Source organism: Perognathus longimembris, chromosome 27 (genome assembly GCF_023159225.1).
Source record: "Perognathus longimembris pacificus isolate PPM17 chromosome 27, ASM2315922v1, whole genome shotgun sequence".
NCBI lineage: Eukaryota > Metazoa > Chordata > Mammalia > Rodentia > Heteromyidae > Perognathus > Perognathus longimembris.
In genome coordinates, this window is record NC_063187.1 from 3,545,459 (window position 1) to 3,560,363 (window position 14,905).

At 41.1% G+C, this 14,905-nt stretch overlaps 1 protein-coding gene across 1 annotated transcript in view; it reads right to left on the minus strand.

The window, feature by feature from the left end:
* Positions 1 to 421: 421 nt before the first annotated feature.
* Positions 422 to 14,905, minus strand: part of Pik3c2g (phosphatidylinositol-4-phosphate 3-kinase catalytic subunit type 2 gamma) — a 118,705-nt gene continuing 104,221 nt past the window's right edge. Inside the window, 5 exon segments of the mRNA XM_048335046.1 lie at positions 422 to 574; positions 1,932 to 1,964; positions 1,966 to 2,058; positions 12,631 to 12,725; positions 12,990 to 13,065. Of these exon segments, the coding sequence (XP_048191003.1) occupies positions 422 to 574; positions 1,932 to 1,964; positions 1,966 to 2,058; positions 12,631 to 12,725; positions 12,990 to 13,065 (450 nt within the window).

Here is a 14,905-nt window from a genome sequence, read left to right on the forward strand (position 1 = left end):
ATCTCCCATCAACCAGCAAAAACTGAAAGTGGAGCTGTGGCTCAAGTGGTAGAGCACCAGCCTTGAGTGAAAAAGCTAATGGAACTGGCACCCAGGCTCTGTGTTTAAGACCCAAATACTGGCACACACGAAGAAAAAGATACACAACACCCAATTGCTTTTTATTCTCTTGCATATTGACTTTTACAGAGCAATCACTCTATGTAATGTGAACTGATTCTAAGAAAATAAACATGTTGTCTAAATAACTATAAAAGACCAAGTTTGATTTGTCTTCTTATCTTCCTAATATCCTACTCTGTCTTTGACCAAAAGATATCTTGCTTTGTGACAGAGAGTTAGAAGTAAAATCAAAACAAAGCAACAACAACATAAAACCACCCAAGTAATTAGTGAATAATGCATAGCTTTACAGCCATGGTCAAATGATGCTATTTCCTAATGGGTACCATTTTTCTTCATTGAGCGGAACACTGCAGAGGTAGATATTAATTGCTCCTACAAATACAGTTTTGCTCTTGACGATAAGCATTAAGACACGTCCTTCTAGCTCTGTGACACCATCATATACAACCTGAAAAGAAAAAGTCAGACTGGATCAGACATCCTTGAATCCATCTTTTAATCATTGCTTATAAAAACTATTTTGGTGGGCTGGGAATATGGCCTAGTGGCAAGAGTGCTTGCCTCGTATACATGAAGCCCTGGGTTCAATTCCTCAGCACCACATATACAGAAAACGGCCAGAAGTGGCGCTGTGGCTCAAGTGGCAGAGTGCTAGCCTTGAGCAAAAAGAAGCCAGGGACAGTGCTCAGGCCCTGAGTTCAAGCCCAGGACTGACAAAAACAACAACAACAACAACAAAAAAACTATTTTGGTGCCTATCCTGGGACTTGAACTCGGGGCCTGGGTGCTGTCCCTGAGCTCTTTTGCTCAAGGCTGGTGCTCTACCATTGTGAGTCACAGTGCCATTTCCAGTTTTCTGCTGGTTTGTTGGAGATAAGAGTCTCACGGACTTTCCTGCCCAGGCTGGCTTTGAACTGGGATCCTCAGATCTCAACCTCCTGAATGGCTGGGATTATAGGGATGAGCCACCAGCTCCTGGCTGATGATTATTTTCATAAAAAGAAAAATGGAGCTGCTCCTATCTTGTGTTCTGGAGTAGACTGGTTAATGAGGAATCTTTCTAGTCTCGCGTTAGTTCTGAAAAATTAACAGTTTCCAAGTTGAATGGAAGTCTATTTCTCTAAGACTCTTAGCATGGCCCCGTTCTACCAAAACTTGTCCACTTCAAATTTAGAGAGACTGTCATTTATTCAGTAGGAATAAAAGGTTACTATTCTTCAACTCCAGCCTGTCCTTGAATTCACAGAGTCACATTGGAACTCGAGTGCCATCTTTCTTCGCTGAAGTGTTAAGAAGGAGAGACTTTGTCCTGCTGCTTAGATATGTCCTTGTACATGCACTGACGTTACTCCATGATTACAGTTTACTTCAACTGATGTCATTTCACATTTTGACTATACACACTGGTGGAGGAAAACGCGTATGAGGCAAACAAGCCCACCAATGTTCAGGGCGGATGGGGAGGGTAGCTTAGGTGAGAACAAAAACCAATCATTGGGTGAGGAAAAAAATAATCAAGCACAGGAAAGTAAGGTGAGAGAAAATATGTTGAAGCCAGGGATAATGTTAGCATTAAAAAAACAAACCAAATAAACAAAACCCCCAAATGTCCAGGTGCTGGTGGTTGTTAGGCCCAAAGCATCTAGAACATTCCCAAGCACACTGATGATATTATTTGGGGAGGATCATTCCTTGTTGGACTGATGGGTTGCATTATTGACAATCAGCCACATTGGGTGGCTAAGCTAAGAAGATGGTGGTGAGGGAAAGACAACAGGATGGGTTTGGGGTTGGGTGGTACTCACGATCTCGTTGTAAGTGGGGTTGGCACATTTGGGGGACGCTCTTCGTTTTCCTCCTCTGATCGTTGTTGGGATGGGGCAGAAGATAGAACTCTGCATGAGCACTGGGCGCAGAGCCATCAGGGAGATGCTGTAGAGAAAAGTAGACATCAGTGCTAATGTGTGTGGGCTGGGAAGGTGGCTTAGCGGTAGAGCGCTCGCCTCTCATACGTGAAGCCCTGAGTTCGATTCCTCAGTGCCATAAACACAGAAAAAGCTGGAAGTGGCACTGTGTGGCTCAAGTGGTAGAGTGCTAACCTTGAGCAAAAAGAAGCTCAGGGACAGTGCCCAGGCCCTGAGTTCAAGCCCCAGACTGGCAAAAAAAAAATTATGTGTGTGTGGAGACCCAAGGAGGATGCTTTTAGGGAAGGAACACAAAGGAGCAAAGTCTCTGTGAATCTCATCAGATAAAATAATATTTATCCAAAGGAACTCCAGGAAGTGGAAACAAGAGGTTTTTGTTGTTGCTATTTTTGCTTTCTTTTCTTTTTGTCATGTGTGTTCATTTCTCTGTCTTAGGGAGGGTAAGTGGAGGCACAGAAATGGAGGGACAGAGGGTGAACAAAGGCAGCCGTGGTCCTCACTGGACACGATGTGGAAAATGAACTCCACAACTTGTGGGTGGGGACGGGAGGGAAAAATTGGGAGAGAGCGAGGGAAGGGGGGACACGGTCCAAAAAGAAATGCGCTCACGACCTGACTTATAGAACTGTCACCCCTCTGTATACTTCCTTTATAATAATTAAAAATATTAGTGTGTGTAGCTATCAGATAAAGCACATAGTTGCTGAGCACTCAGAACAAAGGAGATCAAGACTTAGCACTACTGCTCTATGCATCAGCAACCAAGAGAGGAATCAAATACCTATTGGAAGGAATGACACTGTACCATTCGTAAAGAAATGGAAAGATTTGAAAAAAATTTATTAATATCAACTAATATCAAATTATTAAAATTTAAATTATTTTAAAATATTCGAATTATTTAAATTTAAATTATATTAAAATTATAATAAAAATTATTATAAAATATTAAGTGAAGGAAGCCGGACCCAGAGATACCCAGGTTGCATGTTTTCTCTCATTTGTGGAGCTAGAATGTGCCTATAAATCTACAAGTAAACACACGGGTGGCAGGCAAGGGGTTACAAATAAATCCACTGAAGTATAACAGACCCTCTGGAGAGATCGGATAGTAGAATCCTTTTTCCTTTCCTTTCCTTTTCTTGTTTTGGTCATGGGGCTTGAACTCAGGGCCTAGGTGGCGTCCTTGAGCTCTTTTGCTCATCAAGGCTGGTGCTCTACCACTTGAGCCACAGCTCCACTTCCTGTTTCCTGGTGGTTCATTGGAGATGAGAGTCTCATGGACTTCCCTGCTTGGGCTGGCTTCAAATTGGGATCCTTACATCTTGGCTTTCTGAGTAGCTAAGATGACAGGCGTGAGCTACCCATGTCTGGCTATTACTAATATTATTATGAATATTAAAATTATTATAAATTACTCAATGAAGTAATCCAGACCCAGACAAATAGAGGTTTCCCATGTGCCTATAAATGTACAAGGAAACACCCTGGGTGGTAAGCACATGGATACAAATGGATACACAGATATATGTTAGAGCCATGGAGAGTTCAACTAGTATCATTCTTTAGAAAGACAGGAAGTCAAAGCCCAGCAAATCAACACCAGGAAATGGGTGCATGCAAGAGAAGGGGGAGGATGGGGGTGGGGGAGCCCAGGGGAGATGGGAAGACAAATGAAGCAGGGAAGAGGAGAGAGAATGCAGGGGAGAATCCATTGTGGATCCCCCCCCCAAATGAAGAAGAGCCAGGGTGGGGGTGGGGAGAGGAGGGATGGGGGGAGACTATGGAAAGGGGAGACACAATGATCAAGATCACTGTGTCTGACAGGTGGAGCAACTCAAGCTGGAGCAGATCCAGGTCTCCCAGGCATGCCTGCAAGGATGCCCTGCTGGTGGGCATTCCCGCAGGGAGCAATCCCTTCCTGGAACCCAGGGCCTGGGCTTTATTTTAAATAGAAAAGAAGTTGGCTGAGGAATGCCTTCAAATACGCATGCCTCCAAGTCTCAAGAAAACACTTTTCTCTAGCCAAAGGACTATTAGATCGATTTCACATCTTTTCTGTGGCCTGGTTGTATAGGCAGATGTACACCGAAATGAACGATTTTTCTACTCAACTAAGGTTAACTGAGTGAAGGAGTACAGTTCTACATAATAATGACCTAGTTCTTCTGCTGAAGTGATTTTTGTATTAAGACAACCACCCTAGCCACCAAGTATACCCAAATACACCTGTTTCATAAGAATTTCTGGTTTTGCTATATCTGGACTAGTATGGATGTTTTATTTACTGGATGTTTACATTTAGGAAGGAATACATTTTTGTTTATTAAAACAATTGAGTATTTGTAATGTGTTCCTAAGACTTTTACACTAGATACAGTTACTAGATAAAGTATAAAATTAAGAGGAATAAATAGGCTTTACTAACCAAAAGATGTCTTTTTTCCTTTACATGAAAAGATTTTCATTTTGCAAATGAGAATGTAATTTGTTTTAAACACTAAACTTGGGAGATGTATCTCAGTAAACGAAATTATTAATGTTAATGATGTGTATTAGTTTCCCCATCTTGTACATGAAGCAGATTTGGTCCTTTTTCTTAAGTTCTTATCCTTTACAATTGTGGTGGTACATTAAAAAAAACAAAACTACTTATTTTGTCTTTAAACATGCTTAAATTGTTACCTACAAACTGAACTTTTCAAATGGTTAAAAACAAAGTAGTGTCACAAGGGTTTTACTTGGAAGATGTGCCTTTCATTTAGTTTGGGGATACTTTTAGAAGGAGACTTTCTGTAATCTTTGAAGAACTTGGAAATAAAATTTGTCTAATTAAAAAAAAATCACTGTGTCCATCAAGTGCTTTGTTCAATGGCAGCTCCTTTGAACAACTACTTAAAGGTCATGACATATATTTAAAGGTACTAATACAATTTCAAAACTTATTGTGTCAAGAGGGTTATAGGGAAAAGTCCATTAGGTATGATTTATTTTCATTCTTTTTTTTTTTTTTTGCAGTAAAAAATCTAAATTTGCGGGGTTTTTTTTTTTGACAGATAGACTTGTGATGGATATTAATCCCCAGCTGAGATGTGACTATTTTGCCTCAGGATACTGTACGTTACTTGAGAATCCAAAAAATCCCAAGTTTAACACATAAAACTGAGATAGCGCATTTAATGAGATGCCTTTGCATGTCCTATAATGTCACACTTTAAAGTGGTTTAATTAAAATAACCATCAGATCTACCACTTTTAATAAACTTATAAGTTCTGAAAATGGCCACAATCATTTTATTATCTAAGTTACTTTAAAATGGATGGGACAGGCCAGTGGCTCACTCCTGTCATCCCAGCTACTCAGGTGGCTGAGATCTGAGGATCGAGGTTCAAAGCCAGCCTGGGCAGGAAAGTGCATGAGGCTCTCATCTCCAATGAACCACCAGAAAACCGGAAGTGGAGCTGTGGCTCACGTGGTAGAGCCTTATCTTGAGCAGGAAAAGCTAGAGATTGTGAGGCCTTGAGTTCAAGTCTTAGTACTGGTGTGCACACACATACACACACACACACACACACACACAAATTGAACAATCCTTTCAAATGTGTCCTCCCTGGAGGTCTAGAGTTAAAGCCTCTATTTTTCTTCCTCCCCTGTTCTTTCTTTTTTCCCTTCAAATCTGTCCTGAATATTCTGACTTCAAAATCATCATTTGAGGATTGTGTCCCTTGTTTCACAAAATAAAATAAAAAGAAAGCTGTGGACAAACTGGAGAGAGTCGGATTCTATTTTTACAACCTTTCCAGATGAAAGGTAGGTGATTCTAACCTCGGTCTGGTTTGACAACATGAGAAACACATCATTTATGTAAGAAGAGGATTTAGAAGTTGAACTTGAGAAATGAAAATCCTAGCTTATCATAGACTGTAAATTGTAATTTTTTAAGTGTGTGCATGAGCGTGTGCGTGCGTGTGCGTGCGTGTGTGTGTGTGTGTGTGTGCCAATCCTGGGCTTGAACTCAGGGTCTGGGCGCTGTCCCTGAGCTTTGTGACTGAAAGCTGGTGCTCTACCACTTGAGCCACAGCTCCACTTTCAGCTTTTTTTTGGTGGTGCATTGGAGAAAAGAGTCTCATGGACTTTTCTTCCCAGGCTGGCTTTGAACTTCGATCCTCTAGGTCTCAGTCTCCGGAGTAGCTGGGATGACAGGCGTGAGCCACCAGCACCTGGCTTCTCTTTGCTTCTTTATGGCGGGAGTGTCTTACTCACACTGATGGCTCAGATTTATTCAATGTCAGGCACAGCCTGTTTCTTTTTTTTTTTTTGGCCAGTCCTGGGCCTTGAACTCAGGGCCTGAGCACTGTCCCTGGCTTCTTTTTGCTCAAGGCTAGCACTCTACCACTTGAGCCACAGCGCCACTTCTGGCCATTTTCTGTATATGTGGTGCTGGGGAATCGAACCCAGGGCCTCATGTATACGAGGCAAGCTCTCTTGCCACTAGGCCATATCCCCAGCCCATGGCACAGCCTGTTTCTAACACCAAAAAAATGTGTCTCCAGTCATGATAAATGCTACCTCTGGGTGTAAAATTGACCCCAGGGGAGAGGTAGTGGGGAAGAGGACCCCCAAATAAGCACCTCAAAATGTTTCCCACAATCCCTAGTGACCTGTGGGGATTTCCACCTGAATCTCTCCCTTGCATTTTTATTAACCTCCCATAACTCTCAGAAAAAAAAAAAGAAGACATCGGTTCAATCCTTCCTCAGTGCTCCCCAAAAAGACTTCCCAGACTCCCTTCAATTCTGTTCAGTAGTACAGCCTCTTCTCACACACATGTCGCTTGCTTTTAATTCTCCAATCTAATTTTCCATGGAGATATTTTTGTAGGGGATTACAGGCATGTACTACCCTGCCCCGGAGGGTATAAATGGGTTTTAATTGTCTTTGAATCCTTTCCTCTTCCCAAAACATCCTCCCTTTACTCTACGTATCTTGGATGTGGTTTAACTTTTCCATGAAGCCCATTTGATCATGTCCCTTCCCTTCTTGAATTTTCCAAGAACTACCAGCTGCCTGAAGCAAGTCAAAGTAAGGTGTGTGTGTGTGTGTGTGTGTGTGTGTGTGTGTGTGTGTGTGTGTGTGAATCTTTCATGCATCCATCTTTACCAAGTATTTTTTTCGCCATGTTGGAGCTTTGGGCTTTTGTTTCTGAGTCAATGTCCTTGACAAGACCTTGACTATAAAGGAATATATAGATATAGATATAGAAAGAAGAGCACAGATTTCCATTTAAGACAGGGGTGAATGGAACACAGAAATAGGATTGAAATGGCCTTCAAGAGCTTTAAATACTGACATTGATTTCTCAAGTTTCAGGAGAAAATTTCCCCCATTCCCATGTAATTGTCTGTCAAACTCCTTTCACCCCCTTTTGATATCCTTCAACATCTCCCACAATTTCTTAAAAGAAATCACTTGCTCCCTTGCTAGCTCCTCCTCAAATTCTTCTCATTTCCCCCCTTTGCCCCTATGTTTATGCTAATTAAACTTTACTTTACAATGATTAAATAACCTCTACGTGTCTAGCTGTCTTTTTACCTTGAGTTTTTTTTTTTTTTTGTAACCACTCCAGCTGTCTTACGACCTTCACAAAGACTTTAAGATAACCTTGACATTGAACATGAAAAGGAAATCAGAAAGCCTAGGGATAGAGAATTCTCAATCTGGCAAATTCTCAGTTTGAACAATGAGTAGTTTTCTCATGTCACCTGGAGACTTTTTTAAAAAAAAATTATTTATTCTTGGTGGATGGAGGTGAAATAGACTAGCGCGTTCTTCTAGAATTCTGACAGCTTTGCTGTACTTAGATGCTAATGTGAAGTTCATCTAAATTTGATTTTCGTTGTTCGTACTAACACTGAATTGGAGGCATTTTAGAACTGCTATGAAATATGACCATGTATATATATATATTCAGAGCAACTCTAGATCCAGTTTTCTAAGGAATATGAATGTGATTAAAAATCTCAGACACTTCCAGGACTCTTATAAGTTAATCCAAGGCTTAATTGAATTTAATAGGTCATTATCTTCCCATGAATAATTGATGAGAATTTTTTCCTCTTTTTTTTTGTTCCCCCCACTTTTTTTTTTTTTGGTGTGTGTGTGTGTTTAAGCATTTCTAATCATGGGATAATGCGAGCTTTAGAGAAAAAAAGAAACATTTGACAATGATTAGAATATGAGAAAACTATCAAAACTGGAGGCTGATGCCAGAAACCAACATCACAATTAAAAAAACAAAAAGACAAAAGCACTTCTCATCTGTGAGCGAGTCAAAGAGCAATATGAGAGCTCAGGGCAGTCATTTGGGGTAAAAAAAAAAGTCCTTTTAGAAAAGGAGAGGGTATGATAAAAATACAGAAGTGGAACAAAGGAGAATGCATTGGAGATGCTGGCTTCGCCACACTTGGGCACGAAGAAGATCTCTCCCACACCTGGTGTGCTGTCGGGGGTTCGAACACAGGCGAAGCCATTCCCTGAGCCACGACATGTCAGTGTTAGCCTTCTCAGGCACAGAGAACCCGTAGGCCATGCCCAATTCCAATGCTTAAACATAGAGTGAAAAATCCAACTGTGGGCCCCTAGCACTGTTCATCAGCTGAGAGAGAGAGACAGACAGAGAGAGAGAGAGAGAGAGCAACAGAGAGAGACACAGAGAGAGACACAGAGAGACAGACAGACAGAGAGACAGAGAGAGATCAGAATAGTTTCTGCCTTCAAAGATGTAGAAAGGTCATTGCTATCACACACACACACGTGTGTACAAGTTGTTAAAGGCTTCTGCAAGGAAAGTCGCAAAGCACAACAGAAAGACAGTCAGTGGAAGTGTGCACCTTCACTCCTCGCTCACGGATGGGTAGAATGAGTGTTTATTGTCACAGTAGCTGCACCCCCAAGAGCGAGCTGCAAAGTCGGTGTAATCCTCTCGCAGATTCTGTCAGCATTCTGACAGAACTGGGAAAAGCAATCGTGAAGTTTCTGTGGGGGCACATGCTTGCACACACACGCACACACACTCAATATCCACAGGAAGAACCCAAGCAATCTGGAACAAAAAAAGAGCAACTTTTGCTGGGTGCTGGTGGCTCACACCTGTCATCCTAGCTACTCAGGAGGCTGAGATCTGAGGATCACGGATCAAAGGCAGCCTGGGCAGGAAAGTCCATGAGACAATTATCTCCAATGAACCACCAGAAAACCAGAAGTGGAGCTGTGGCTCAAGAGGTAGAGTACCAGCTTTGAGTGAAAGAGCTCAGGGACAGCGCCCAGGCCCTGAGTTCAAGCCCCAGGACTGACAAGAAAAAAAAAAAAAAGGGGTATGTGTAAATATGATCAAGCTGCATTGTGTGACAATGTCATTATGAAACCCATTCATTTGCACAATTATTATAGCCAAGTGAAATAATAAGAATCATAAGGCCACACTAAAATTGTGAGAAATTATTAATAAAACAAGTCTATATGCGGCTGCTCATGCCTGTAATCCAAGCTACTCAGGGGGCAGAGACAAGAGGATCACAGATTGTCTCTGGGCAAACACTTGAGTCTTTATCTAAAAATGAGTTGCTCCTTTCTTTATTTCTTATTCCTATTTATTTATTTAGCTAGTCCTGAGGCTTGAACTCAGGGCCTGGGTGCTGTCCCTGAGCTTGTTTGCTCAAGGCTGTTACTCTACCACTTAAGCCACAGCTCCACTTCTGGCCTTTTCTGTGTATGTGGTGCTGAGTAATCGAACCCAGGGCTTTGTGTATGTTAGGCAAGCACTCTACCACTAAGCCACATTCCCTGCCTTTCCATCTGTTTTTCTGTCTGTCTCTGTCTCTCTGCCTCCCTCCCTCTCCTTCTCCCTCTTCCCTCCCTCTCTCCACCCCCCTCTAAAACTGGAGTCAGATTCCCTTTCCACACCCTCATTGGTAGTGCAATTCTATCTGAGTATAAAATGCAATTCCGGAAACTGTCAAACGAGATTTGGGAAATGGGTTGCCAAGGGGGTTGATATGGCCTTTGATCAAAAAACCAGGCATGACCATTGAATAATGTCGCCACGTTTATGATGATTTATTAGCCAGTGAAAACAACTTCAATAGGCATTTTCTAGAATGTTCTAAGTAGCGACAATCTTCCTGAAGCGAATATCCACTTTCTAAGAGTATGGCTTTGAAGGTTAAAAAAAAATCATACAAATCCTATAACATCTATCTCTATAGAAAGCCCTCTTAAATGAAAATAACAGGTGTTGAAGAAACACTTATGCTGGGAAATGAAGACTCAGTCAGATATTATTTATAAGTACATAAATGTCTATGATTTTAAGCCTGAGATAAAATGATAGAATATTAAAAAATACTAAGTTAAAAGAACTTATTATATACAGTATATATAAGTATAAATAATGTATATTATATATACTTATATAAATTTGTACATCCTTATGACTTTAAGTGTGGTATAAAATGATAGGATATAAAAATATTAAGTTAAAATAACATATGCTATGTAGGTGCTTATAAACCAAATATAGATAATATATATTCTTATTTGAATACACACATATCTATGATTTTACGCATAAGATAAAATGATAGGATATTAAGAAATATTAAGTTTAAATAATTTATTATATACTATATGTATACTTATAGATAACAAGTATAATATATACTTACATAAATACATCTCTATGATTTCAAGTATGGGATAAAACAGTAGAATACTGAGAAATATTAAGTTAAAAGAACTTATCTCTCTATACATATATATGTATGTATATATATGCTATATGTACTTATAAGTAATATGTGACAGAATATTCATTTCACAATACACTGTTTTACCCATTTAATAAGCCAGTTCCCTTACCAAAACAATGGCAGATAATTATTTTAATGAGCAGAAGATCTACAAAAGCTTAAAAAATATATAATATATGATATATACATATCATATATATTTTTTCTAGGTAATACAAATTTTCTGACAAAATGGTTTTCTGGTTTACCCATAAGCACCCAGGCTGGGTGGATAAATGCCAGATTTATAATGGATGTTATCCCTGAAAAGTAGGCTCATCATTTGTTCACTGACTGAACAAATATTTACAAAATGTTCTTGTCCCAGAGGCCTTTTTGCTTTTATCCTGGGTGTCGGAAGAGCCACGAAGCTGTCTTTCTGCTTCTCAAGGATTTTTCCAGGACCTGAACTCATGGTTCTTTACAGAACTATCAGCGCAGAAAGCTTGACTTCTTTTATAATTCCCTTTCTTTGCCTTTTCTGACAGCACACAGCCTTTCAGAAAAACAGGTGCTCTATGCTTCCAATCATTTATTTTGCTTTAGACTGTCTTAGGATAAGGTCTCCAGTGCTAACCTCAGACCACCAACCTCCTATTTAGGCCTCCTGTCTAGAGGAAAGGGTAGCTTGTTGGTTGAGACAGAGGGGGATATCACCAACTTTGCCTGACTTGGCCTTGAACCATGATCCTACCAAGCTTTGCCTCCTGAGTGGTTGGGATTATAGATATCTGATACTATGTGTGGCCAAACTCTACTTTTTTTTCTTCCAGGCATGGGTCTTGAACTCAGGTCCTGGGCACTGTTCCTGTGCTCTTTTGCTCAAGGCTGGTGCTCTACCACTTGAGCCACAGCTCCACTTCTGGCTTTCTGGTGGTTCATTGGAGATAAGAGTCTCAGGGACTTTTCCTGCCCCAGGCTGGCTTTGAACCTCGATCCTCAGATCTCAGCCTCCAGAGTAGCTGGGATGACAGATGTGAGCTACTAGCGCCCAGCCAAGTTGTGTGTATTAATCAACCATGTGTGTGCTAAATCAACCATGTTATCAGCCTGCGGTAACCGTAATACTGACATGGAGAGAAGCGACTGTGGGAATTTGGGGAAACCCCAGGAGATGTTGGCTTCCTAGGAAAGATAGAATTCTCACAAGCCCATCAGGATAACACAGGCCAACGTTAGGGGACCCAGATTTGCTCTTACAAGACCCACGCCCTCAATGCTCAGCCATTTCTGCCCTCTTACAGCTGACCAGTGATACTTCCTTTTGATGATGAACCAATCTGATTTTTCTTTTAGGATTTTCCCCTATGCAATAATACATAGTCAGCCGGGCACTGGTGGCTCATGCCTGTCATCCCAGCTACTCAGGAGGCTGAGATCTGAGGATCGAGGTTTAAAGCCAGCCTGGGTGAGAAAGTCCATGAGATTCTTATGTCCAATGAACCACCAGAAAACCAGAAGTGGTGCTGTGGCTCAAGTGGTAGGGTGTCAGCCTTGAGTGAAAGAGCTCAGGGATGGTGCCCGGGCTCTGAGTTCAAGCCCCAGGACTGGCCAAAAAAAATATAGTGCATAGTCTTAATTTGAAGGACCATGACAATCTTGGAACGCCATTAGAATTTCATTGTTCCAGCCACCCTCCTTATTAGCATTGACACGCATTTGCTCGCATGGACTGGCGGTGAGCTCCCAAACTCAGGTTTAAATGTCTCTGATGACGCACAACCCCACTTACAATGTTCTTCATGTGTTTCACGAGGATGGTCAGCTTGGTGCCTTCGTGTGATATCAGTAGCTGCACCTTAGGGCTGTTGTCTAATGGCTTCTGACCTGAAAGAAACAGTGAAAATTGCACAGTTCCACTTGTGGCTTTTTTTGTGGTTAAGTAGAGATTATCTATCTGTCTGTCTCATGTTTGTCTATGTGTCCATGTATGTATGTATGTATGTATGTATGTATGTATGTATGTTTCTACCTACCTGCTTGCCTGTCTGTCTGTCTATCTATCTGTCTTTCTATGTATCTATGTGCCTTCCTATCCTCTCTTTCTATCTATCTATCCATCTATCTGTGAATTATGATGAATTTACTTACTTAGGTCTCCAAGTGCAGAGTCTTCAATTTTTTGTTGCACAGGCTCAGAGAGGAAAAAACTAAGTACACAATCACTCTGAAAGACAAGATAATATGCATATTTGTTCATTTCTTTATTTGCTGTTCCTTGAGAACATTGCTGTATATATGTGTTTCATTCATAGTGCCAGTCTTGGGGTCTGATCTCAGGTTCTGGGCCCTATCCCTCAGATTTTTTTCTTTCTTTCTCAAGGCTAGCACTCTACCACTTGAGCCACAGCACCACTTCTGGTTTTTTCTGTTTATGTGGTACTGAGGAATCGAACCCAGGGCTTCATGCATGCTAGGCAAGCACCCTACCACTGAGCCACACTCCCAGCTCAGGTTTTTTTGAACAGAAAAAATTATTCCATGCCAGAGAGAGATAAAGGAGGCTAAAAAATAATGTTGCCTAAAGATAATCAATTAATTATAAGATAATCAACCCAGAGGATTATATTTCTCAGCCATCCCTGTCAGAAACATTTCAAAGTCTTCTAAAATTTCAATTGCTATTATATGAAAAAAAAATCGCAAAAAGGAAGAACTGACATGAAGGTGAATGGAACAGTTTTAATCCACACCAGTGGAAGTTTGGGGACGCGTAGCATTCTTATTCATATTTTGTTTCCTAATTATACTAAGTCACTTGTAATTTAAAACAATTGATTTTTTTTTCTTTTTTTGAGAGTAGATCGATTCCAAAACCTAAGTGGTTTGCCCCAAATCATCTGAATGCATTCTGGTTTCAAAAAAAAAAAAAATATATATATATATATATATATATAATTTAAAACACTTGCCCAGGCTGGAATGAATGGTATAGAACACGGAGATTCATTTTTCTTTGCCTTCAAACCGCATCTTAAATGCTCCCATTTATTAACTGGCCCAGCCAGCATTCAGAATGGGTTGAGCGATTTCGTTTTAGTGAGTTAAAATAGGGAAATCTCTCTCTCTCTCTCTCTCTCTCTCTCTCTCTCTCTCAAATGACATGAAAGGCTGTGAACATGGGAATTTAAGAAATGAACTCCCGTGAGACTTTCTAAATCACAGTGGAGCAGTAATTCCCTTTTATTAACTTCTTCATAAGGCAACTTATCAAGATGTCTGGCCCGCGGGGCAGCTCGGTGTACTGTATTCGTGTTCGAGTTCCACACAGGGATGGAAGAGAACAGCCAACTTCTAAAGAATCCTGTGTGATTCTGTCTCTCCACCCTCACCAGGATTTGACCAGAGTGTGAGAAATAGGCGTGGGCACTGTCCCTGAGCTTTTTTTTCACACAAGGCTGGTGCTTTATTTACCATGTGAGCCACAGTGCCACTTCTGGTTTCTTGGTGGTTCACTGGAGATAAGAGTCTCATGGACTTTCCTGCCCAGGCTGGCTTAGAACCACTATCCTCAGATCTCGGCCTCCTCAGTAGCTGGGATGACAGACGTGAGCCACAGTCTCCCCCACCCCCCCGCGCCCCCTCTGCCCCCAAGACCCAAGATAGGATGCACCCATCTGGATTTATTTTGACACTTGACTTCTGCTTCAAACACAAAACAAAACCCCAGAAACCCAAAACAGGGCTTCAAACACTGATGACTGTATTCCTTGTTTAACCAGATTGATCAGGAATGTGTAACAGGACTGAGGCAGGCTAAAATAATCCTAATGAACATGGCTTAAAAGATATTAAAAAAAACAACCCTCAACTATTTGCGCATGTCAGTCCACTCAAATGTGGGCACACGTATGTTCAGGTCCTGCAATCATTTGCTCTAACTTTTATGATGAGTCTGTGACATCCATGATAAAGATTTGATTGAGTTCCACCAAGGAGAGACAGCAATTAAAGAAGCAAGCCCGCGGCTGGTGGCTCAGACCTGTCATCCCAGCTACCCAGGAGGC